This window comes from Saccopteryx bilineata, chromosome 1, assembly GCF_036850765.1.
Source record: "Saccopteryx bilineata isolate mSacBil1 chromosome 1, mSacBil1_pri_phased_curated, whole genome shotgun sequence".
NCBI classification, from domain to species: domain Eukaryota; kingdom Metazoa; phylum Chordata; class Mammalia; order Chiroptera; family Emballonuridae; genus Saccopteryx; species Saccopteryx bilineata.
In genome coordinates, this window is record NC_089490.1 from 219,303,000 (window position 1) to 219,328,932 (window position 25,933).

At 41.5% G+C, this 25,933-nt stretch overlaps 1 protein-coding gene across 1 annotated transcript in view; it reads right to left on the bottom strand.

Annotated features, from left to right (window-relative positions):
- The window catches only part of LOC136319464 (pecanex-like protein 2), a 286,591-nt gene that overhangs the window by 90,214 nt on the left and 170,444 nt on the right, over positions 1–25,933 (bottom strand). The window contains exons 21-22 of the mRNA XM_066252718.1: positions 12,142–12,283; positions 7,928–8,105 (exon numbers count right to left, since the gene is read on the bottom strand). Coding sequence (XP_066108815.1) covers positions 7,928–8,105; positions 12,142–12,283 — 320 coding nt within the window. The remainder of the gene's footprint in view (positions 1–7,927; positions 8,106–12,141; positions 12,284–25,933) is intronic.

Sequence of the window (25,933 nt, forward strand, 5' to 3'; positions counted from 1 at the left end):
TGGAGTCATGGTTGTGGTTTCAGCTTGTCGCCATTGGGGTAGATAATCTACAGCTAGGAGCTGGCTGTGCTCCACCCCTCTCAGTTTTGCAGGGGGGTGCCTGGCTGACGACAGAGCACAGAGCCCCGTGGTCACAGAAAAGCAGCCAGCTCTGCCAGCCATATGTTAACTTCCCCACTGAGAACAGGACAGCAGGCGGCGACCAGGCAGCGAAACAAGATTTATAGGAAGTCGAGGAAATCCAAACACACACCATGAAGGCTCAAGGAGGGTCATCTAAGTGACCTACATGCTCTCTACAGCATCTCTCCTCCCACATGCCCCTGCCCCTGCACTGTGAATCATCACCTCCCTAAATAAGATGTCATCTAGCCACCACATCCAAACTAAGACTTTATCTTTCAGAAACCAGTTTTTCCATCTGTGTGCTAGCAAATGAATTCAATTAATGCATGCGGAGGAATCACTATGACCCTGCATTTTGTTAGAACTTGTGAGTAGGAAATAACTAAGCATACCCATGGACCTACCACTTAAGGAGTTTCCAATTTTCTTAGGAACAGACGCAGTAGACTGTGTCCTTTGTTACTCAACTTGCAAAATTCTTCTCCTGCACCACCCTTGGTGGCAACAAGGAATCACGTATTCCTAAGGACCCTGGAGGCTCAGTATGTTCCCACGGGGGCTTTGTGAACCTCTGCAAACCATTCACTATCCCTGCGATTGAGCAGACTGGGAATAGGACCGAGTTGAAGTCTAGCTGTAAGTGACTTTGGACAAACTGCTGAATAGTCAGCATAAATGAGCAACATTCAATGTTCCAGAGGTTTGCTGTGTTCCTACTGTGTGCTTGACCTTGTTTTGGAAATTGGGATTATCACTGAAGAAAACGGGCACTGATCTTTGCCCACATAGAACATGCAATCCTGTGGGAGAGACATAAAGTATAAACAAGTATAAACAAGAAAAGTATTAACAAGTCAGTGACAGAGTACGTTAGATGATGATGAATGCAAAATGGTGAAAATGGAGCGGTGTTAAAGGTTCGGAAGGGGGGCGGGTGGGGGTTGGGCCAAGTGTAACATGAAACAGGGTCTGGCTGAGAAAGCGGGATCTGAGCGAAGCTGGAGGAGCCGATGCAAAGAGCCCAGGGGATGTCTGGGAGAGAACATGTGTAGGCAGAGGCAACAGTCACGGGCCAGCCGCGACGAGTATATTCAGGTCCTGAGTGGGAACGGTATAGAATTAAAAAAAATAGACTTAAAGAATTGACGAATATAAAAGATGGGTTCGGGATGCCTTTGCAATTACTGCTATCAGAAATTACTGCCCTAGCAGAGAAAAAAACATGGCCGCCCCCAGATACCGCATCCTCCTTTATTACAGGGCAAAGTGGGACATTAGCAACTCAATGACTTTTCTGATTACAGTTTCTAAGGGAAGTCAAGAATTCTACCAAGTGCAAAAAAACCCCACCAATATTTAAACACACCAACTTTACACAAAGAAGAAATGTCTCCAGTCTCTCCGGGGAATACTGGGGTAGAATGAGCAAATACATGGAGGTGTGGGGAAGGGCTTAGCCTTTTACACCTTCACAGAACAAGTGAAGTGGGGGGTTGGGCAGCAGCCAGTTTCCCACACCTCTGTTCCTCAGAAATCCAAACTCTAAAAATCCTGTTGATTTTTTGGTCCCCAACAGGCAATGGCCAGAGCAAGGGCTCAAGAGTGAGAGTATGTCCCACAGTGGAATGCCTGCCAGGACAGCTGGCTGAGCAGGGGAGACCAGAGAGGAGGCCAGTGCAGTAATGGGGAAGCAGCAGGTGCTGGTCTGTGGGCCAGTGCGAGGATGCTGGCTCTTACTCCAGAGGAAGTGGGGAGCCATTTCAGGCTCTGAGCAGGAACAAGATCTGGTTTTTGTTTTAAAAGAAAAACTAGAAGTTAGAAACACTATGACAGAATAAAGACTGCCTTTAATGGGCTCATCAGTAGACTGGACATGGTCAAGGAGAAGATATGTCAATAAAAATTTCCCTAACTGCACTGTGAAGTGACCCACCAAAACAAAAAAACAGAACATCCAGGAATTGTGAGACAATATTACAAGATGTAACATGTGCACAATTTTGATACCAGAGGAAGAAGGAGAGAGTGGAGTGGAGGAAATATCTGAAGTAATCATAGATGAGAACTTGCAAAATTAGTGAGACACCAAAATACAAATCCAGAGAACTCAGAGAACACTAAGCAGGACTGAAAACACACACACACACACACACACACACACACACACACACACACACACACACAATTATAAAGCTCAGGAAATCTAAATTAAGTATAGAGTTTAGTTAATAATACCATCAATTTCAGTCCATTCATTGTGACAAATGTATTATACTAATCTAAAATGTTAACAGAAGCAACTGAGTCTGGGATGTATGGAAACTCTGTACTATCTCCAAATTTTCTGTATTATTCTAAAATTATTTCAAAATAAGTTTATTTAAAAAAAAAAACTCTCCTTCTGGCCACTCTGTTAAGACTGGGCTGTAGGGTAGTGAAAGGGGAAACAGGGGCCTTGGAGACTATTTCAGTAATTCAGGGGAAAGGTGTGATTCTAGGACCAAAATGGCAGCCCATGGAGGTAGTAAAACTGACAAGATACCTGTATATTTCCAAAGGTTTCTCTCTGACCACAGAGCCAAGAGAGCAATCAAGTGTCTGACTAGGTAACTTAACTCTGCTATCTGTAACTTTCCCGTCTCCCTGTCAGACTAAACTTTAACAGGGCATTTTTCCAGAAGCATTTCTGTCCCTTAGACAGCTTAGTAAGTATCAGCAGTGACAGTTAGCAGTCACTAAGTTATAACTGCTGAATCAAATTCTGCACACTGTGTGATGAGATACCGTAAGTCTCCTTACTTCTTGTTGGCCATAGCATCTCCCAAACATTGACAACTCAATAACAAAGCACTGTAACTCTCCCTGCTTATCTCACACAGGAGACACTTTAAAACAACCCATCTAATAAGTTTCAGATTAACTGACATTTATATTTGCTTTAAAACTTCTTGGTGAGCTCCACAACCCAATAAACACTTAAGGCTGGTAAGTTATTTTTTACCTACTGAATTGATGTTATTATAGGACCTAGTCTTCTCTAGTTGACAGGACATTGTGAGGATTCCAGAATTGTGAGAAAAGATCAGTAAATCTGACAAGTCCATTATTCACCTCAGTCAGGGAAAGCAAGCCAAAAACAAACTGAAATGGAAAGTGGAGCAGCGTTCAACGTTCTTCTGCTAGAAAGATGGTATGGGGCTGCTACTGCCCCCTCTTATTTCAGGATAGTGAGAGTAAGCCCACATAGTGGCCCCCTGAGACAGGAGGGTGCCAATATTACTTCCACAGTCTCAGAGGAGGCGGAGAGAAGCCATGCCAAGGAGAGAGAATAACATTTGTTGTCCACGATGTCCTGGCTGGCAACATTTAAGAACTCCCTTCTCGTGTTAAGTATCATGGCCTGCATCTAAATCTAGAGATGGGGGCACTTAGTAAACACTTTAAGCTGATTCTTCATATCACACATATTTAGCATGTTTATTCCTGGCAAGGACAGTGGATTAAATCTTTTATACATAATGAGAATGTCATAGCTAAAGCCATTCACCTCCTCTAAGTCAATAAAAGATTAACAGCCTTAAAGTGGTTGTCACTGCGGAGTTTTCTCTTAAAGATGGCTCCACTGAACAGCATATTACAAAGCTCCCTCAAACAGCCACATTAAATACACCGGCCTGTGGTCAGTGAAGAGACTCAGTCACCCCAAGCAGGTGCTGAGAGCTCGCTGCACCAGGCGCCCTGCAGCAGGCACAGGGCACAAAGCAGGACTAGCACAGCATCCCTGGCCCCAAGGACTGACTGGAACAGCACCAGCCCTACGGCACTAGCAATCTCCCCCATGACTTTCCCATTGCTAAATCAAGTGCTCACTTCTGGTTTTTTGGTTTTGGTCTCCGTGAAGCCTCTGGCAGTGTTGACCACTTCCTCTTGGAACCATGTCCTTGCTGACTGTTACAGTATGCTCTGTCTTGTTTCACAGGCCACTTCTCAGTCCCTTTAGCTGGATCTCCCCCCCCCTGCCTGTTCCTTAATGCTGTCATCCTTGATGGATGGTCAGGCCAGACAAGATGGTTTTTAAGAACTTCTTTAGAACCAGTGGAAGAGCATGAAAGACCCTTCATCACTTTTGTTCCTGTCACAGTCAAATATTCCTTGCTACTAGATGTCTTCACTTGGAGCATGTCTTACTATCCCCCAAAGACTAAGGCATACAAGAAATGTCACAAATTAATTATAGTAATTAGTTCTTGAAAGAGAAGAATGCCTAACAGGACATAAGACAGTAAGGAGAATGATAGAAAGAATGAGGGATATGGAGAATAGCCTGATTTCTCAAAGAAGCTGGGGTGTGTGGTTGGGGTCACACTTCAGGATGGGCTGTGCCCCCACGAGCCTTGGATTATCCACCAGGAATGTCCCACCTTCTATGTTGACACATGGGCAACATGAAATCATTCCCCTTAGGCTCTGGTCCTGGAACTCATTACTTCCATTTTCACTGGGTCTGGTAGACTGAAGAGACCAGCCAACATTTCCCTACCAGACCTTAGGGGGCACTAGGAGATTCAGGGAGGCAGAGGGGAACACACAGGCAGTGCCCCCTGGAGGCCACCTACTCTGTTCACTGCCTTCTGGAACTCTGATCTTCTGTAGATCATGGCTCTCCCACTGTCGTCCCCCCCCTTTCTATCCACAAAGCCTGAAGGATGAGGAGCAACTGACTTATAATAACAAGTCCTGTATTCATGCAGCTCCTTTCTTTCAAGGAAACTGGACACCCTGCTAAGGACTTTCATTCATCTTCAGCCTTCTGTGAGGAGGGCTGCCAGGCTAACTAACAATGACGCTATTTTGCAGAACAGCAGCAAGGCTGGGGCAAGCCTCAGGGATGCCTGCAATGGTCAGATAAGAGAACCTGCTGTAAGTAAGACTGAACTCTCTACTGAACAAATAACAATTCATATTGTACAATGAATGACCTTAAAGAGCAGATCTGGTTGCAAGACCAACATCGGAGATTTCTAGAAGGTCTCTAGGAAATACATAAATACAGTTTATTATAAGATTTACTAAGATGAGGAGAATGAAGAGAAAGTGTCCACTGGCATTTGCAGGCAGGGTCTTTGCAGGAAGCACTGACTGTGGGCATCCTCACTGCCGGCACGTCTGTAACTGAGTCAGTCCCACCAGCTTTCTTTCCAGAAGATCTCCAATGCTGTCTCTTTATTTAACCATATATATTTTTTGTCAAGAAATCAGATCTTGTTTCTCATTCCAGAAAATGTACCCCTGCCGTGTCAGGAACCAGAGGGAACAGGCATTAGGAGCGAGGGTGCATCAGGATGACTCACTATTCAGTATGCTGATTTTTCTAGCTTTTGTCTTACTTGCTTTTTTTTTTTTTTTTTGCTTTTAAACACAGCTATTATCTCAAGCCAAAAAGAAGACTATTCAAATTATATGTGCTAATGTTCCTTCAATCAGAAGAAATAAGAACATTGCTACTATGGTTCTGTCTGAAATCTCTAGTCTTTTCATTGGTGCTTCAAAACGATTATGGTGGTTGGAAGTCCAATGCCAGCAACAAAGACATTTCCATGGATTTAATTTGAGACTCTCTCCCGATAGGTCCCACACCGCTCATTATGCACAGGACACACTGTGTCCTTGTGAATGAGAAGGAACAAAAGCTACCATAACATCTTTGTTTTCCCAGCAAGCCTTTTTCCAGATGTGTAGTTGGCCACGTGTTTTCAGTGGTGGTCTTTCTCAGCTAACCACCAGGCAGCTCAGTGGGGACAGGCCCTGTGCTCCTGCGAACGCACACCACTGTTCCTGCAGCAGGAGTGGGTTCATTTAGAAGCCACACTCTTAAGACTTTTCCAGCAAGCCCCTCCCTGCTCCTGCTGCACTGCTGGTCCCTGGGACTTCTTACTGTACAGGGTCAGACTTAATTAGACCGATCAGGGTGGAAACTAGCCTTCATATACTAACAGTATATGACTTCTTTCTTTACATACAATGGCTTTAAAAGAATCTGCCCTATATTTGTAAAGCACGGTCTACTTAAAGACTTCTTTAATAGTTATATTAATCAATCCATGAAACATTCCTGGTGAGACTGGCATCATTATTTTCTATTTTAACCCTTTGAGTAATACGAAAGTTCACGTATGTTCTCATGCCTCCTGACCATCCAGAGTACGATCATACAAAAATTTTTATTTTAAGAATGTATAAGGCAACATTAAAAAAAGGCAAATGTAAGTTCTTGTTTCCATAAATTGGTTATCAAACAAACATGATTTTAAGTTAATAAAACTGTAATGGAACTAATTTCATTTTTTGAAAAAAACCTCACTACTCAAGGGGTTAAAGAAACAGGTCCAGAAAAGAATATCAATATTACCATGTCAAAATATACGTAATGGCCGAGTCAGAAATTCAACCCATCCCAACACTCTGCATCTGATAATAAGCTCTTACCACTGTGAACAGTAAAGTTGTCTATAATAACCTTGTAAGTACTTTAAAGATCATAAGATAATTTCACATTGATTACGTGAGATAACGGGAAATTACACATCATCAAGGATGTAAGCCTGTGTGTAACCTGAACTATCAGAAAATGAGATGAGTCTAACAAGACCAAAAAGCACTCAGACAGAGAACACAGGTTTGTGGGCATGGCTAGTGTTCCAGAATCAGCTGTGGACAGAGAGGCAGGCCACAGAAAGAAGGGTAAGGAACAAATGACAAGTGACACAAGGAGAGATTCAGACAGCTGAAAAAACCTGTGTCTAATCGGAGTTATTGCATCATTGCAATGATGGGGTGCTGTCAGTGATGTACCGGTTGCTTTTCCCAATAATATGAGAGTTTTCAATTTCTGTTCCCCAAAACAAGCAGAGGAAAAGCCAGTAGAAGAAAAGGATAAGCAATAAAGAGAAAAATTACAGAACTGATTTTTAAAGAGATTAAAAAAAATGAAGTTCAGCGGGATAAAGAAAACCTCTTAAAATACAAAAACGTATGAACTGAAAGGGGAAGTCGGGTTGGTTGAGTCCATGGCGGGGCAGAAAAGCCAGCATGTGAAGAAGCTGGGATGAAAGGAGTGGGTGTCAGTCAGCTGACGCACTGGGAGTTTGCCCAGTTCCTGTCCATGTCTGCTAAAAACCTCAAAAGGTCGAATGCTTGCTGAGTGATAAATAAACACACAAATAAAGAAAAAAAATTAAATTTTAATGTCTGGTTGCTAATCTTTAATTCAGAGTATTTGAGATCTAGAAAGGCTCTGTGAAGAGATTGTCAGCAGAGACACAGCCTAAAATTCCAAGCAACATGAACAGCTAATTTATATTAATTAGTGATTTTTGGCAAATAACATGGCATATTTATATTCCATGGGAATGTTTTTGAAACAGCAGCAGGTGTGTAACATGCATATGGAATTCAATTTAATTTAATGCTATATATATCTTTTTAAAAGTTTGAAACTCTTGTCCTGGACAGGCCGCTCAGTGGATAGTGTAAACTTAGCCCACCAAGGTCACAGGTTCGATCCCCAGTCAGGGCACATATAAGAAGCAACCAATGAGTGCACAACTAGACAGAACAACTAGGTGGAACAATGAGTTGATGCCTTTCTCTCTCTCTCTCTCTCTCTCTCTCTCTCTCTCTCTCTCTCCCTTCCCTTTCGCTCTCAAATCAATAGGAAAATTTTTTTTTTAAAGTTTAAAACTCTTATACCATTAAATAAGAAACACACCTTTAAAATGAAGAAAAGAGCTCTTTAACTTGCCTTGCTAAACAAAATGGACATCACGAAGAAATCCAGTAGGAAACTCTCGGAAAGATCTTTGTAGTCAACGTGGAAGAAGATGACGGTGAAGCCCAGGAGAACGAACTGGCGAACTGGGTTGCAGAAGGAGGTTCGCAGTAGCTTCATGCCTGCTACGATCATCAGAAAAACGTCCCAGCTGTAGGGAAGGAAGGAAAGACAAGTCATCAATGACAAAGCACAGGCCAAGAGGCAAGTGACAATAACTAACATTTCTTGAGCATTTACTGCAAATTCCGCACTTAGTAAATACCAAATGCCAAATTGGAGGGACCTATGAAGTATTCTCACTTGCCAGAGCCATAAGCTGAGTCTCAGAGCTGGTCACTTGTCTGTGTGTTCATGGGGTGAAGCCGGAATAAAACTGAGCCCCCAGGGCCCTTTGGGCACACACTCTGCAGTTACAGGAGGTTCCCTTCCACCACTTGCTTCTGATTGTTCCCTGTTCTTCTAAAGGACACAGAGCCCCCTGGAACTTATCTGAAGACCAATGACAGTGGTCGATTCCACAGAAAACTGAAAGACAAGTGAGCGACCAGAGCACACTGCCCAGTACGTGCCTTCTCATTATCAAAGAATTTCACCGAAGCAGTGCTGTATACTAATAATAGTCAATATTAAATTCTGAAAAGTGGGGGAGAAAGCCCATTTTCTTAATAAAGCCATTTTTTTTTGTATTTTTCTGAAGCTGGAAACGAGGAGAGACAGTCAGACAGACTCCCGCATGCGCCCGACTGGGATCCACCCAGCACGCCCACCAGGGGCAACGCTCTGCCCACCAGGGGGCGATGCTCTGCCCCTCCGGAGCATCACTCTGCCGAGACCGGAGCCACTCTAGCGCCTGGGGCAGAGGCCAAGGAGCCATCCTCAGCGCCCGGGCCATCTTTGTTCCAATGGAGCCTTGGCTGCGGGAGGGGAAGAAAAAGACAGAGAGGAAGGGGGGGGGGTGGAGAAGCAAATGGGCGCTTCTCCTATGTGCCCTGGCCGGGAATCGAATCCGGGTCCTCCGCACGCCAGGCCGACGCTCTACCGCTGAGCCAACCGGCCAGGGCCTTAATAAAGCCATTTTTACTCTTACATACTAACCTCCAGTGTTTTTCAGCATAATTGTCATCCCAGTAAGCATAAGCTTCCTGGTCTCCCTTTCTTGCTGCTGAAAATCCTATCATTGTTTCCCTCCCTGGTATAGACCTTTTCAGTTACAGAGCTGACCAAAGCAATCGGCTAAGACCAGGACTTGGCTTTGAGGACTGAACCCTGAACACTCCTGTTCAGGAAGTCTGATTAGTACAGGTGTAGGGAGGAGCAAGCATATGTTCTGTGTGAAGTCCACCAGGTCATGAGGTCAGCAGCAAACAACCTACGTCCTGTGAGACCAGATGGTCAATGGCAACATCTCAGGACAGCCTAATGAGCATGTCCCTGCTTGAGGGCTCTGCCTTTCTGCAGGAGGCTTTGCACATTTAAGCCAAACCCCTTCCCTCAATTATAACATGCAATTTGGAAACTGTAAAGAAAGGCAGGTGGGAATGCTGTGCTGACAGTGGTGGAACTTGAAGGAGGGAATTTTTTTTTTTTCTGGCTAAATATACAAAACTAGGGCCATGCTTTAATTTCCCTGAGCCTAGAGGGATCCTGGGCTCTGGACCTTATATCCCAGGATGAGGGCATTTAAAAAGTGCTTTCAAAGTATTTGCACCTTTTAGGTACAAAACTGTCATGTTTTCTTCAAAGAGACCTAATGTTGGCAATTACATTTGCTGTGAGCTAACACTTTGTAGATCCTCAGACCTAGGGCTGAGATTGTTCCCACTCTTCCCCCAATATCCTCAGTTTGCCTGAGGCCCTTCTGAGAAACACTAGCCTTGGATTACATGTAGGTTTGGGGGGAATGGGAATGCTTTTATGTAACTTCACATAAAGCACTTAGTGTTCCTGGGGTAAGGCTTGACCATTGCTCCATAACCCACCTTCCTTTCCCAGTGGGCAACTATCCTTGCAATGAAAATACAGTACAAAAGCCTGACTTCGGGTCCAGTTGTCCTTGACAACCACCCAGGGTACAAAAATCCCTATGGGATAGCCAGGGGCTTTGCAGGAACTCCAGGGACAAGTGTCTCAAGACTAGGGATATTTGGTTTTCAGGGGAGATGGGTGATCTCTGGCTATTCAGGCCAAATCTAGATGAAGGTTAACTCTGAACTTTGTTTTCTGTGCCTATGGTTACAATAGACAGCATTCATGTTATGTTTAATTACAATAGCTGGTTAAGACTACAGTAGACCTGAAGGACTGATTTTATTGCCTTTATAGTACTGTAATGGCGATGGTTTCAGTTCCTGACTGTCGTAGGCTTAGCTGAAGGTTTTATAAAGGCTTATGTAACAGTAAGGGAACAATGGCCTGGGACAGCTGCAAAGCATCCATTTAGGTCAATATGGGAAACATAAATACCTAATAAGGTATCACAGTTCACTCAGTGAGGCATCCATCTACTTATCTATCACCACTTACTAGGGGGTTGGTATGGAAAGTTGAATAAGAAAGTGCCCGTATTAAAGAATTCACTATCTGACTATCTGGTATAGTTCTCAATGAGGAGGCTTACCATAGTTCAAAACAGGTCTCCAGGTGAGACAGCTATATGGCCTCCCATTGTCCTGTTTGCGACTAGCTGGTCTAGAAGGGTGCTGGAAATGTTGGGAGACTTAGTTTTTAAGTCTTCAGATGGATGCCTCAATAATATAAAGGAATTGTCAGCTTTGGACCCTTGAGAAAAATAATTCTGTAGGTGTCATTTGAAGTTGAGAATACTGGGAAGCACATAGGTAAGGTGATACTTTCTGTCTTTAGTGTCTGGGAAAAAATTACAGGGATTAGACAGTAAGATTACTTTGAACTGGACTCTCTCTGAACTGTTTATTTGGATCTGTCTGATTCTCAACCTTAGCCTCCATCCTCTGCCAACAGCCACAATTGCTTGGTCTCAACGTGTAGGTTTAGCTCACAGTCTAAGCCTTGATGCTGGAGAGGGAGAACTTGAAATCCTTTAGCTCGATACCCAGGCAGAACTGGCACCTTCTTTGCTACTTTGGTTCTGACTGAGAGCCCTCATCCTGGGGTCAGCCAGGGTTGTACCACACTGGAAACATCTTCCACAAGCAGAAGGATTTCAAGTTCTTGATGTTAGTGGCCCTTGGATTGGGCTCCATTCAAACTATAGAAGAGGTCTACAGTTCCATTGTCTGCCTCCTTTATCCAGTGAGACAAATTTTCATCCCTGGACCCAAAGTCTAGAGTTTTAAGTACCACACTGCTCTGGCCTCACTGAACAAGGTCTGGACTAGAAGGAAGGGAGGGTCAGGAAGGTTAAAGGGTCATTTCTTTAGTGTCTGCCTTGTGTACCCATGAATTTGCTCAAAGCACAATATTTAAATGCCTCTGAGTTTAGCATGCTCAATCTCTGGCAAACATTCATGTATCTGTCCTCACCTCATCGTGAAAGGAAGAGCAGGTTTGAATATGTCAGCTTGGGATTATATATCAGGGTTGACTTGGGCACGTATTGTTTAAGCAACGTGACTAATCAGCAAATCTAGAGAAGAATCTCTTTCACAATCTCCTACTCTAACAACTTATTTGACCAGAAACTTGAACCTTTTGTCAGAAAGACAAACCCACAAATTATCCAGATTTTCATTTGTAAATTACAGTTAATTTAAATATATGAAACAAATAACTCAACTGTACATTGTAATGCTTTGCAAAAGCACAGGTCTCCTTATGACATGAAGTTCTGTGCTCTGCTTTCTAATTGTGATGCTTCTGATACATGCAGAGAGCAGATGAGTGAAGATTTGCTGAATGAAATGACACGAGACAGGAACCTCAGGTACCCCGGGCTAACACTGGGCTTTGACATTTTATTGGGGTTCCCTGACTAAGTCTGCAGGATGGTTTTCAAATCATGGTGACATTTATTCACACCATCACTTCAAGCATCTTTAACTGCACTTGCACCCCAGTCACCATACAAATAACTGTCTGTTCTACCAAGTATGAGAAAAGACCACCATGGAAGTTGACTTCTGCTGCGGCCACGTTAGAGAAAATTCACGGTGTTTTGAAATTGTTGTGAGCCACGTCATTAGGAGAATAAACCATTGGCTACTTACTGGGTCCTGAGTCTTCGGGAGTTGCTTATTAAAAATGCATCTATAGTGAGGGCATTCAGAATTATCGCTGGGTATAAGATATATTTTTCAAAACACTGAAGCCAAAAATAGAGTCTTTCAAACCACATTAAATGGGCCACATCTGAAAGAAACACAAAAACCATTTAGAACAGCCACTGATCAAATCATTTGTCTTTAAGTACATGTGATAATAAGTAACATCTCCTCTTTAATTCAAAAGCTGCTGGTTCAGAACTCCTGATGCTAAACATGCTATACCAATGTTCCTTCCAGAAAGCAATTCTTAGCTTTGCTTCTATGCAGTTCCTAAACATTAACATAGAGAGATATGGACCAGTACCTCAGTCCATCAAGTCAGCTGATTTTTTCATATATAATTGTTATTGGGAACAGTGTGATGACATCCTCATTATATCAGAGCATCTCAAAGTGAGTGATGAAAGTGAAGGATGAAGTATTGGGGGAAAAATCCATGAACCCATCTTCTCTGAAGCCTGGGGTCACTTGTGAGGCTGGAACTAGTTTCTGGAGTCTTCTCTTTGTCATTTTAGTCTTTAAATCCAAATCAATTTTCTGGGCACCATATGTAAATGAGAGAAAGCTGACTCCCAACCCCAACACTATGAATGTATTACATTCTCCTGTGACTTCCCGACAAAGAAGCACCATGGAGACCGAGCCTGTGCACTCAGGACTGAGCTCTGAATCAGAGACAATTAATGTCAGTTAAGGCCCTGGATGCAGAAGAAAATATTTGCCCCTTAAAAAAAAATAAAAAGAGAGACAGGGAAAATAAAAATACAGGTCAGTCACTTTTATTTTATTTTTTGCATTTTTAAAATTAATTTTAATGGGGTGACATAGATAAATCGGGGTACATATGTTCAGAGAAAACATCTCCAGATTATTTTGACATTTGATTATGTTGCATACCCCTCACCCAAAGTCAAACTGTCTTCTGTCACCTTCTATCTGGTTTTCTTTGTGCCAAGCCCCTCCCCTAACCTCCTCCCTCTCTTTCCGCACCCCCCACTACCATCACATTCTTGTCTATGTCTCTGAGTGTCATTTTTATGTCCCATCTATGTATGGAATCATATAGCTCTTAGTTTTTTCTGATTTACTTATTTCACTCAGTATAATGTTATAAAGGTCCATCTATGTTATTATAAATGATCCGATGTCATCATTTCTTATGGCTGAGCAGTATTCCATAGCATACAGTGTGTCTGTTAAGTCATGGTGCACTTTGACCGGTCACAGAGAAGCAACAAAAGACGACAGAAATGTGAAATCTGCACCAAATAAAAGGAAAACTCTCCCAGTTTCATACCTATTCAGTGCAGTTCGATGTGGGCTCCATTTGTTGCCCTACACACATCCAAACAATAGTGAAGTTCTTGCCACACACGGGTAAGGATGTCTGGTGTAAAAGAGTGAATCACGTTTGTGATTCTGTTTTAAGTGATTAATATCATGGTACTTCGTTATAACTGCGCCGATATTCACGTTGCACTTTGGTCATAGATTCGAATTTAGCGAGCCACAGAACACACTGAACTTTCCTCTGTACCGTCCACATCTCAACTGGCATGGCCGTGGGCTGCTCCGCTTTATACATGGTGTTACGTCATCATCTGCACATGTGCACATACTGCCACTTCATCCTACAGAAACTGGGAGGGTTTTCCTTTTATTTGGTGCAGATTTCACATTTCTATCGTCTTTTGTTGCTTTCCTGTGACCAGTCAAAAGTGCACCATGACGTTACAGACACACTGTATATGTACCAAAGCTTTATAATACACTCTTCCACTGATGGACACTTGGGCAGTTTCCAGATCTCCGCTATTGTGAACAATGCTGCCATAAACATGGGGGTGCATTTCTCCTTTTGGGACAGTGCTATGGTGTTCTTGGGGTATATTCCTAAAAGTGGGATAGCTAAGTCAAAAGGCAGTTCGATTTTTACTTTTTTGAGGAATCTCCATACTGTTTTCCACAGTGGCTGCACCAGTCTGCATTCCCACAGACAGTGCAGGAGGGTTCCCTTTTCTCCACATCCTCGTCAGCACTTATTCTGTGTTATTTTGTTGATGAGCGCCATTCTGACTAGTGTGAGGTGATATCTAATTGTGGTTTTAATTTGCATTTCTCTAATGATTAGTAATGTTGAACATTTTTTCATATGCCTATTGTCCAACTGTATGTCTTCTTTGGAGAAGTGTCTATTCATTTCTTTTGCCCATTTTATATTGGATTGTTTGTCTTCCTGGTATTCAGTTTTACAAGTTCTTTTTTTTTTTTTTTTTTTGTATTTTTCTGAAGCTGGAAACGAGGAGAGACAGTCAGACAGACTCCCGCATGCGCCCGACCAGGATCCACCCGGCACGCCCACCAGGGGGCGACGCTCTGCCCACCAGGGGGCAATGCTCTGCTCCTCCGGGGTGCCGCTGTGTTGTGACCAGAGCCACTCTAGCGCCTGGGGCAGAGGCCAAGGAGCCATCCCCAGCGCCCGGGCCATCTTTGCTCCAATGGAGCCTCGGCTGCGGGAGGGGAAGAGAGAGACAGAGAGAAAGGAAAGGGGGAGGGTGGAGTAGCAGATGGGCGCTTCTCCTGTGTGCCCTGGCCGGGAATCGAACCCGGGACTTCTGCACGCCAGGCCTACGCTCTACCACTGAGCCAATCGGCCAGGGCCTTTACAAGTTCTTTATAAATTTTGGTTATTAACCCCTTATCAGATGTATTGTTGAATATGTTCTCCCATTGTGTTGTTTGTCTTTTTATTCTGTTCTTATTGTCATTAGCTGCGCAAAAGCTTTTTAGTTTGACATAGTCCCATTTTTTTATCCAGTCTTTTATTTCACTTGCCCATGGAGACAAATTGGCAAATATATTGCTGTGAGAGATTTCGGAGAGCTTACTGCCTATGTTTTCTTCTAAGATGCTTATGGATTCACGGCTTACATTTAAGTCTTTTATCCATTTTGAGTTTATTTGTGTAAATGGTGTAAGTTGGTGGTCTAGTTTCATTGTTTTCCAGGTAGATGTCCAATTTTCCTAACACCATTTATTAAAGAGGCTGTCTTTACTCCACTGTATGCTCCTACCTCCTTTGTAAAATATCAGTTTTCCATAAAGCTGTGGGTTTATTTCTGGGTTATCTGTTCTGTTCTATTGATCTATATGCCTGTTCTTATGCCAGTACCAGGCTGCTGTAGTATAACTTGATATCGGGAAGTGTGATACCTCCTGCTTTATTTTTCCTTTTCAAGATTGCTGAAGCTATTCGTGTTCTCTTTTGGTTCCAAATAAATTTTTGGAATATGTGTTCTATATCTTTGAAGTATGTCATTGGTATTTTAATTGGTATTGCATTAAGTTTATAAATTGCTTTGGGTAATATAGACATTTTAATGATGTTTATTCTTCCTAACCATGAGCATGGTATATGCTTCCACTTGTTTGTGTCTTCCTTGATTTCTTTTATCAATGTTTTATAATTTTCCGAGTACAAGTCTTTAATCTCCTTGGTTAAATTTACTCCTACATACTTTATTTTTTGGGTTGCAATAGTGAAGGGGATTGTATCTTTAATTTCTCTGACAGTTCACTGTTGGTGTATAAAAATGCCTCTGATTTTTTAGTATTAATTTTATATCCTGCCACCTTACTGAATTCATTTATCAGGTACAGTAGTTGTTTGACTGAGACTTTAGGGTTTTCTATATACAATATCTATCATCTGCAAATAATGATAGTCTTACTTCTTTTACAATTTGGATGCCTTTTATTTCTTTTTCTTGTCTGACTGCTGTGGCTAGTACTTCCAGGACTATGTTGAATAAGAGTGGTAAAAGGGTGCACCCTTCCCTTGTTCCTGATCTTAAGAGGATTGCTTTTAATTTTTGCCCATTGAGTATGATGCTGGCTCTGGGTTTGTCATAGATGGCCATTTTCATGTTGAGGTATGTTCCCTGTATTCCCACTTTGCTGAGAGTTTTGATCATGAATGGGTGCTGGATTTTATCAAGTGCTTTTTCTGCATCTATTGAAATTATCATGGTTTTTCTCCTTCCTTTTGTTTATGTGATGAATCACATTGATTGATTTGCAAATATTGTACCAGCCTTGCCTCCTCAGAATGAATCTCATTTGATCATGGTGTATGATTTTTTTCATATACTGCTGGATCCAGTTTGCTACTATTTTTTTGAGGATTTTAGCATCTAAATTCTTCAGGGATATTGGCCTATAATTTTCTTTCTTTGTGTTGTCTTTGCCTGGTTTTGGAATCAGAATTATGCTCGCCTCATAAAAGGAGCTTGGAAGTCTTCCTTCTTCTTGAATTTTTTGAAATAGCTTGAGAAGGATAGGAGTTAGTTCTTCTTTCAATATCTGGTAGAGTTCACTTGTGAGCCATGAGGTCCAGGAGTTTTGTTTGTTGGAAGTTTTTTGATAGTTGTTTTGATCTCATTTTTTTGTAATCTGTCTGTTTAGGTTTTCTGATTCTTCTAGATTGATTTTTTAAATGATGATATGTTTCAAGGAATTTGTCCATTTCATCTAGGTTGTCTAGTTTTTTGGCATACAGTTCTTCATAGTATTTTCTTACAATATTTTGTATTTCTGTTGTGTCAGTTGTTATTTCACCACTCTCATTTCTAATTTTATTTATTTGAGTCTTCTCTCTCTTTTTCTTGGTGAGTCTAGTTAAAGGTTCATCAGTCTTGTTTACCTTTTCAAAGAACCAGCTCCTGGTTTCATTGATCCTCTGTTACTCAACAGAAACACTTGAGGCCAGAAGGGAATGGCAAGAAATATTCAAAGTAATGCAGAACAAGAACTTACAACCAAGACTAGTTTATTCAGCAAAGCTATCATTTAAAATTGAAGGAGAAATATATGCCAACCTCACCCTGTGGTGCTGATAGAAAAACACTTGAATTAAAAAGAAACATTGGAGTGGCTCATAACCATAGCGACCCTGGGTACCATGGAGGTAGGGTGTGCAATAGACTTTCCAACACTCATTACATTTAATTCGAGAAGACATTTTCCAGTGAATGGGTATAAGGCTGATTCAACTGCAGGGACACAGCTCCTACTTGAGTCTACAAGGATTTACTGTGGATAATGATAACAGATATAAATCAGCCATAGAATTTCAGTTCACCCATCCCAGGAACACATACAGCAATGAATTTCAGATAACATAGAAATCACTAATAAACTCTGAACTCACCATCCATGTCTTTCTAAATATTTGAAAGTACTTGTTCAGTGAGACTTTAAGTGGTGTGTGTGTGTGTGTGTGTGTGTAAAGCTAGACTACAGACACAACTTTAAGGCGTGTGGTTAAGATATTTAGGCTCTAGGAAGTCTTAATAATCAAGATGATAGCTATGAAGGAGGTCTATGCTGGACTTCTGAAGGAGTAAAAGAATTTATAGAAAATTAGAAACTGATCTATTCATAAGTTACTAAAACCTTTACTATTTCTTTTCTAGCTCCCTTGGTCAAAGTCACAAAGGTGGCTGAGCTGGGAGCAGGGCTGCATGCATAATTCAGCGCTGGTTCACTACTGTAGTGCCACAGGACAATGCAGATGACAGCCGTGGATGTGTACATGTGATGTAGAAGCACCCACATGCCTCTCTCTGGTTCTGAACGTCTAGCTGTGAGGAGAGCGCACACACCAGCAAGCACAAGGTGCACACTGTGTATTAAGGGAAAACATTAAGTAAAGACCCACTCCAAGGCCTGGGCTCCCTGGTGTTCAGCACAACAACCACCCAAAGCGGGGCAGAGAAAGATGTGGAAAGGGAGTTAAAATAAATATCTAGGAGTGAACAGAGAGAGCAAATCACAGAGATCACCAACTCTAAACTTTTGGCTGCAGGTTCTACTCATTTGTATACTGAAAGAAAATTAATTGTCATATTAATTCTTATATATCTCTATAATCTTTTTAACAGTTCAGTATTTTATTCCAATGAAATGTAACAATGTCCAGATTGTAGAAAACATTTAACAGATAAATCGAACTTGTACTGAATGTTCTTATTTGGGAGTTGAGAGGAAACAAATGGAAAAGATGAATAATGTGTGAGTACAGAATCCTGAAATCCAAAAGATTTCAACTAATCTTTTTTTATGGAATAACCCTTAAAAGCTAATAAAAAGCAAACCATACAAATGTGATAACATGATAAATGTGTTTCTTAAGTCACCAGAGTTTCCTGACCAGGTGGTGGCACAGTGGATGGAGCATTAGACTGGGACGAAAGGGACCCAGGTTCAAGGCCCTGGGGCTGGTGGCTTGAGTACAGGCTCATCTGGTTTGAGCAAGGCTCACCAGCTTGGACCTAAGGTTGCTGGCTTGAGCAAGGGGTTACTCGGTCTGCGGTTGGTGTGCATATGGGAGAGCAAACAATGAGAAACTAGGGTGCCACAACAGGGAGCTGGTGCTTCTCATCTCTCTCCCTTCCAGCCTGTCTGTCCCTGTCTGTCCCTCTCTCTGTCTCTCTGTCTCTTTCAAAAGGGAAAAGGAAAAAATAATATTCATACAAAGTTAAAGAAAATCTTTGAGATATTTTATAATTGCCTTTCTGTAATGTCCCAAATATGCAAAGAGAACATAAAATGTCATCACTTCAGCATTATTATAATTCCTTTTCCTAGAATATTAGGCCCCTGAGAAAAAATACAGACTAACTATGCCATTTACAAATTTAAATATGACTTATTACGATTAAATACTTTAAATCTCAAAGGCTTTTCAAGGTTGGGTTTTCTTTAGAAGTTTATGTTACCAAACTAAGTCCTTCTCAATAATGAAAAGTTAACCCCAAATCCTCAGGACGTTTTTATCTTTAGGAAGGTGATTTCTTGAATTTGAATCTTGAATTACGATTTAAGCAACAAGGATACAAGGCTCCCTTTCTTATAGGGCTAAACATATCACAAATGTTTCCATGTGGATGCAGTGCAGTTACACTGGACCTGTCCCAAGGCGTCTGAGACTGAGAGACTCTGAGGAATGGATTCCATTCCTCCTTCTGGGAGAAGCTCCATTCATGGGCAGTTGCTTCTTCCTGTGAGCACTTCTCACTGTCCTTTTCCTTACTGAGTGTAAAGTCCCTAGTACCGACACGGGCACATGTCACTGTTTATCCTCTAGAAATAGATTCTACTTCCCAAACCAGTAGCCTGAGTTGAGGGTAAGTAATCATCCTTAAATGTAAAGCACATCACGTTGTCCTGTCACTCAAAGTTCTATAATCTTGTTTAGGTGAACCCAGGGTTCTCATGACCTTTCTGTACCCACTACCCAATGCAGAGGGTGCATATGGCTTCCTTACATCTGGGATCCACTCTCCCCATTTTGAGGGCTAACTCCTTCTTTACCTTCAGGTCTCAAAGTAAATGGCACCTCCTCAAAAAAGCCCTTTCCCTCCACCAAATCCAAGTGTAGACCTGTTTATACTTACTCCTGCCCTATACTTTTCCTGCACTGACCTTCAAACACTGTACATACACAATTATCTGTGTTCTGACTGTCCATCTCTCCACTCCAGCCAGGAACCAGGGTGGTCTTTCTCCATCACATTTGGCAGTTAGCATTGAATCCTTTCCTTAGGAGCCACTCAGTATATGCAGGTGACATCACTGTCCCTTTCATCTCTCTAATTCAACATAGAACTGGAAGTTGTAGCTACAGAAATAAGACAAGAAGAAGAAATAAAAGGCATCCAAATTTAAAAAGAAGTAAAACTGTCACTATTTGCTGATGACATGATACTGTATATAGAAAACCCTAAAGTCTCAGCCAAAAAACTACTGGACCTGATAAATTTGGCAAAGTTGCAGGACATAAAATTAACATTCAGAAATCAGTGGCATTTTTACAGAGCAAGAATAAACTGTCAGAATGAAAAATTAAGGGAACAATCCCATCACTATTGTGATAAAAACAAATAAAGTACCTAGGAGCAAATTTAACCAAGGAGGTAAGAGACTTCTATTTGGAAGATTAGAAGACATTTAAAAAAGAAATTGAGGAAGATACAAACAAGTGGAAGCATATACCATGTTCACTGATAGGAAGAACTAACATCATTGAAATATCCATATTACTCAAAGCAACCTACAGATTCAATGCAATTCCTATTAAAATACTAATGGCATACTTCACAGATCGAGAATATTTAAAAAACTTATCTAGAACCAAAGAACCTAAATAGCCTCAGCAATCTTGAAAATGAAGAACAAACTGGGAGGTATCATACTTCCTGATATCAAGTTATATTACAAGGTCATTATACTCAAAACAGCCTGGTACTGGCATAAGAACAGGCATACACATCAATGGAACAGAATAGAGAACCCAGAAACAAACCCATGCCTTTATGGTCAATTAATATTTGACAAGGGAGGCAACAATATACAATGGAATAAAGACAGTCTCTTCAATAAATGGTATTGGAGAAAAATTGGACAGGCATACACACAAAAAAGAAACTAGACAACCAACATACACCATTCACAAAAATAAACTCAGAATGGATAAAAGACTTAGATGTAAGCTGCAAAACCATAAAAATCCTAGAAGAAAACAGAGGCAGTAGACTCTTAGACATCTCTTCAAACAACATTTTTGCCAGTATCTTCTCAAATGAAATAAATATGACTATATCAAATTAAAACTTTTGCACAGCAAAAGACACCATTAACAAAATAAAAAGACAACCTACTCAGTGGTAGAAGATACTTGCCAATACCTCTGATAAGGTGTTAATAACCAATATTTATAAAGAACTTCTAAAACTCAACACCAATAAGGTAAACAATACAATTAAAAATGGGTTAATGACCTTAATAGATACTTCTCCAAAGAAGACATAGAAAGAGCCAATAAGCATATGGAAAAATGCTCAATGTCACTAATCACTAGAGAAATGCAAATTAAAACCACAATGAAATATTACCTCACACCTGCCAGAATGGGTTTCATTAACAAATCAACAAACAAGTGTTGACAAGAGTGTGGAGAAAAGGGCACCCTCCTGCACTGCTGCTGGTGGGAATGCAGATTCGTGCAGCCACTGTGGAAAACAACAGTATGATGTTTCCTCAAAATATTAAAAATAGAATTGCCTTATGACCCAGTTATCCCAATTCTAGCAATATATCCTAAGAATCCCAAAATACTAATTCAAAAGAAGATTTGCACCCCAGGTTCATTGACTATAGCCATAATCTGGAAATAGCCCAAGTGTCCATCAGTGAACAAGTATACAAAAAGGCTTTGATAAATATACACAACAATGTGTAATTCAATGCACACAATAAACTGAGGAACAAAATAGAAACAGAGGTAGGGTCGCAGAAAACAGAGGGACAGCTGTCAGAGGAAAGGGAGAAGAAGAGATGGGATCAAAGAAGGTGAAGGGATTAGCTAAATTATATATACATAACACATAGATACAGACAACAGGGTAATAATTCCCAGAGAAAAGGGGGTGATGAAGGTAGGGGGAGGAGCCAAAGGGGGTGAAATGAGGGTGGAAAGAAACTTTGCATGGGGCCGGGAGTGATATTGAGTAGGACACTTGAAACCATAGCAACACAATAAATTATAAAATAAAAATTAAAAAGAAATGTTTAAAAGCTCGTTTTTCCAAGAACAATCCCACTGAGTTTTTCATGAATTCAGTGGGATTACAAGAGCACCCCTGATGTCTCTCGGAGGGATGGAGACGCTTTTGGGAGAATCAGTGCAATAATGTGCTTTTTCCTCCTGATGGAGTTCCTCAACTGATTCCAAATCATAGTGTGTAAAATTGAAAACAGTAGTAAAATCATTTTATAACTTTCACATGAAGAAGGTTAGGAGAAACTTTCCAAAGTTCTCCCTACAGGCACATGAAGGGAGAACCTTCTTGACAGGACAGCCATACTGCCAAGAGCCAGGTCCGTGCTGCGGTTCTGGCACCCCTCACACCGAGCACAGCATTTCCTATGCAGCAGATGCTTGATGAATGTCAAATTCACCACTTCAGAGCTCTTCTCCCAAGGAAGATGTAATCTGTGCATTATTTAAGCCACAAGATTATTTTAAAACACCATTTTGATTTTTCTATCAGGCATCTCCATTTTTTATCCTATCATAAAGCTTGACTTGACCTATGAGGATTAGGCTACTTTAGATAAGATCTCAAAAGATGTGCATCAGGGAGACTAAGTCAGGACTCATCACAGTGGGCCTAGAATGGACATCATTGCTCCCAAAGGCTTCCCCAGCCCTTCTCGGACACACAGGTGCACACAGCCCTAGCTGCTGCTATGGCACCTGCCTATATCACCAGCTGCATTGCGAGACGTCCTGATTTTTAGGGTATTTTACACTTCTCCAACAACTGACAATTTCTTTTATTTCCATACTGTTTTGGGTTTATAGGCAGCAAAGAGAGCCCAAGTCTGCACGTGAGTTAATATAATACCCCATGACTGGCTGGAGGGCTAGAGTCTGAGGTAGGCACCACACTCCTGAGCTCTGTCTTGAGCCTTATCGCCCCCGCCCCATTTAATGCTGACAGGTGCTTCTGCTGTCCCTGTCCATCTTGCTCCCCCTCAAGCACAGGTAACTGGATTCCACCTTTTTTTTCCCCCTGGTGCAGTGTGAACCTGTTGTCACTACCAATCCCAGCAGTCCCTCCAGCCTTTGGGGACTCACACAGAAAGATAAGCTTCCTAGTGGGCCACACGGTGACTAGACCAGCCAGAGGGTAAAGTGCAGGAGGAGCAGAGTCAGGCAGAAAGGGAAAGAAAGAAGAAGAAGAAAATGTTCTTGAAAATAATAGCAGATGGAAAATTAAAAGGCAGACTTCCAACTGACAGGCTGTTTTCTGACACATCAGCTCTCAGCTCTTCTTTGGCATTCAGAACATACGTTCTTACAGAAGCACCAGAGCAAATGAGACCCCCAGTACATAGCTCACTAGTACTGGTTCAGATCATGCTTCAAACTATTTTAGTCACTTTCAATTAAAGAGACTTTAGAGGGTTTTCTAGAGCTCTAATTGCCCCCTGAAGCTAACAACACTTTATGGGGGGAAAAGGGGGGTAAGAAATACGTTCGTCTCCCCAGAACCCTGCCATCTCCTCATCACACACACACACACACACACACACACACACACAAACAAGACCTCTCAAAGACTTCAGCACAGCCTTTATGTTCTAAAAATCAGACTTACATTTCAAAAGATTTCTGTATATATTATCCAGCTTGATTTCATCACTATAGAAATTCTGTAAACTAGATCATGCAAAAAGCATTATCAACTATTGACCAAAAATTTCATAACTACAAGACATATACATCCAGATTATAATGGGCTACAAGCCAACTCGCACAACGGGTGCAATGGGGCACAAAGGGAAGCACAAAATGACTGAATTTCTGAACCCTGGGGAAGAGGAGGAGAATGCACTTACTGAGCGCATTCTACCGGGCAAGGAGGGTGCCAAATCCTCTACATTTATTATCTTGATTAATTTCATTCCCCAACAATCCTGTAATAGGAACTGCCAATTATAATGAGAAAACTGGATCACAACGGTTAAGCACAACCAGCATGGCAAAGCCAGGATTTGAGCTCACCCAGATTGTTCCAGAGTTCTGTGGGTAATGACACTTTAATTCCTTCCTAACCTTTCCAGACGCTTCCTGCAGGAAAAAGCCAGGTCATATACAAAGTATGGGGAATCAGAAAGACGTCTGACTTTTCAATAGCAGCAGAGGAAGCTAAAAGACAGCGGACCCTTCCCTTAGAATTCCAGAAGAAACACTTATATTATCACAGGCTACCCATTACAAACTACCCATCAAGTGCAAAGTGAATTAAAATGCTTTGACGTAGCCAAAGTCTCAAAAGTGTCCTTCACATGCACCATTTTTGGGGTTGACTGAAGGATAGGCTTCCTTCAAAATGAGGAAGTAAACACGGAACAAGTGAAGTCCCCCAAAGGAGGCTGGGGTGGAGCTCAGAGATTGTTTCACAGGTTTCTTGTATGGAAAACTGAACTGAGAGGTGTTTTACATAGCTATTAGACAAGTGAGCAAATTCAAAAGCAGAAATAACAAGAAATGCAATGTAATGATGGTATACTATGCCATTAGAAATGAATACAGGCCATGGATGGTTGACTCAGTGGTAGAGCATTGGCCCAGCATGTGGAGGTCCAGGGTTCAATTCCCAGTTGGGCACACAGGAGAAGTGACCATCTGCTTCTCTACCCCACCCCTGTCCTTTCTCTTTCTCTTGTCACCCCTGCAGCCATGGCTTGAATGAGTAAGTTGACCCAGGGTGCTGAGGATGGCTCCATGGCCTTGTCTCAGGTGCTAAAATAGCACAGTTGCTGAGCAATGGAGCAGCTGCCACAGATGGGCAGAGCATCAGCCCCAGACAGGGGTTGCCAGGTGGATTCCAGTTGTAGTGCATGTGGGAGTCTGTCTCTCTGCGTCCCTGCCTCTCACTTGATTTAAAAACAAAAGGAAAAAAGAAATGATTACAATCGCTTATAAGTGAAAAAAAAATACTGAGTATGTATTCAACAAAAACTAAAAACTATAGTGGGAGCAAGGAGGAAGCGAAAGTGTTAATGTATAAAGAAAGATAAGAAAGATAACACTGTATCTTTCATAACAGGAAGTCAGTAGATAGGCAAATCCAAAATCTCAAGAAAGAGCAGAACATGCACATTATTTGCAAGAATTGTAAATACTGGAAGATATATCTAAAGAGTAGAAAGTAGTATTTTCTGGAGAGGAGGAATCAGAAATGGCTAGATGTTGAAAAAGGGCTGTTGCTTTTTATTACAACTTGTTTCATTTGATTTTTAACACTATGTATTACTTTAATATAAATGAGAAATACACTAGAAAAAGCACCATCTCTCACAGGCAGACACCAGGCTATCTGCAAACTGACAGGCAAGATTTGTTAAAAAGCAAAGTAAATCTCATTTAAGAATTATAACATTATGACTCATCAGTGAATTAGTTTTACAAGCAAATTTTTAAAATTATAATTTAAAAGAGATTTTTCAAATCATATTTTTATGTGTATAATCTTTTATCCATTTATTCTAATGAAAAATGTAATTTAAAAATTAAAGCTTAAGCTTTCTCAGCACAGAGGAATGAGCCTGTTTGTAGGTTTGTCACTAAGCACATCGCACTCTGGTCCTTCAAACTGTCCTTTACCTCATGGCAGCCTACAGGAAACTCTTCCTCTGGTGAAGTTACAAAGCACTAAGCATTCATTAGTACATTCAACTAATATTATTGAACACCTACTAAGTACCAGACATTAAGTCAACATTAAAATACACAATCCCAACCCTGGCTGGTTACTCAGTGGTAGAGCGTCAGCCTGGCATGTGGATGTTGTGAAGTAGAAGGCCCAGACCTTACTTATGTGAGGGGCTTACAATTAATTGCATGTTTATTGGTTAAGCTTTTCTAATTGGTTGGATATACACATAAACCAGAAAATACATGGGGTTGTGTAAGTTTTTTTTACTATTCAGTGAAAAGAGAGGAGACAGAGAGATTCCCTCATGCGTGAGTTCAATTACCAGTCAGGGCACACAGGAGAAGTGACTATCTGCTTCTCCACGCCCCCTTACTTCTCTCTCTCTTCCCCTCCTGCAGCCATGGTTCAATTGTAGCTAGTTGTTTTGGTCATTGAGGAAGCCTCCA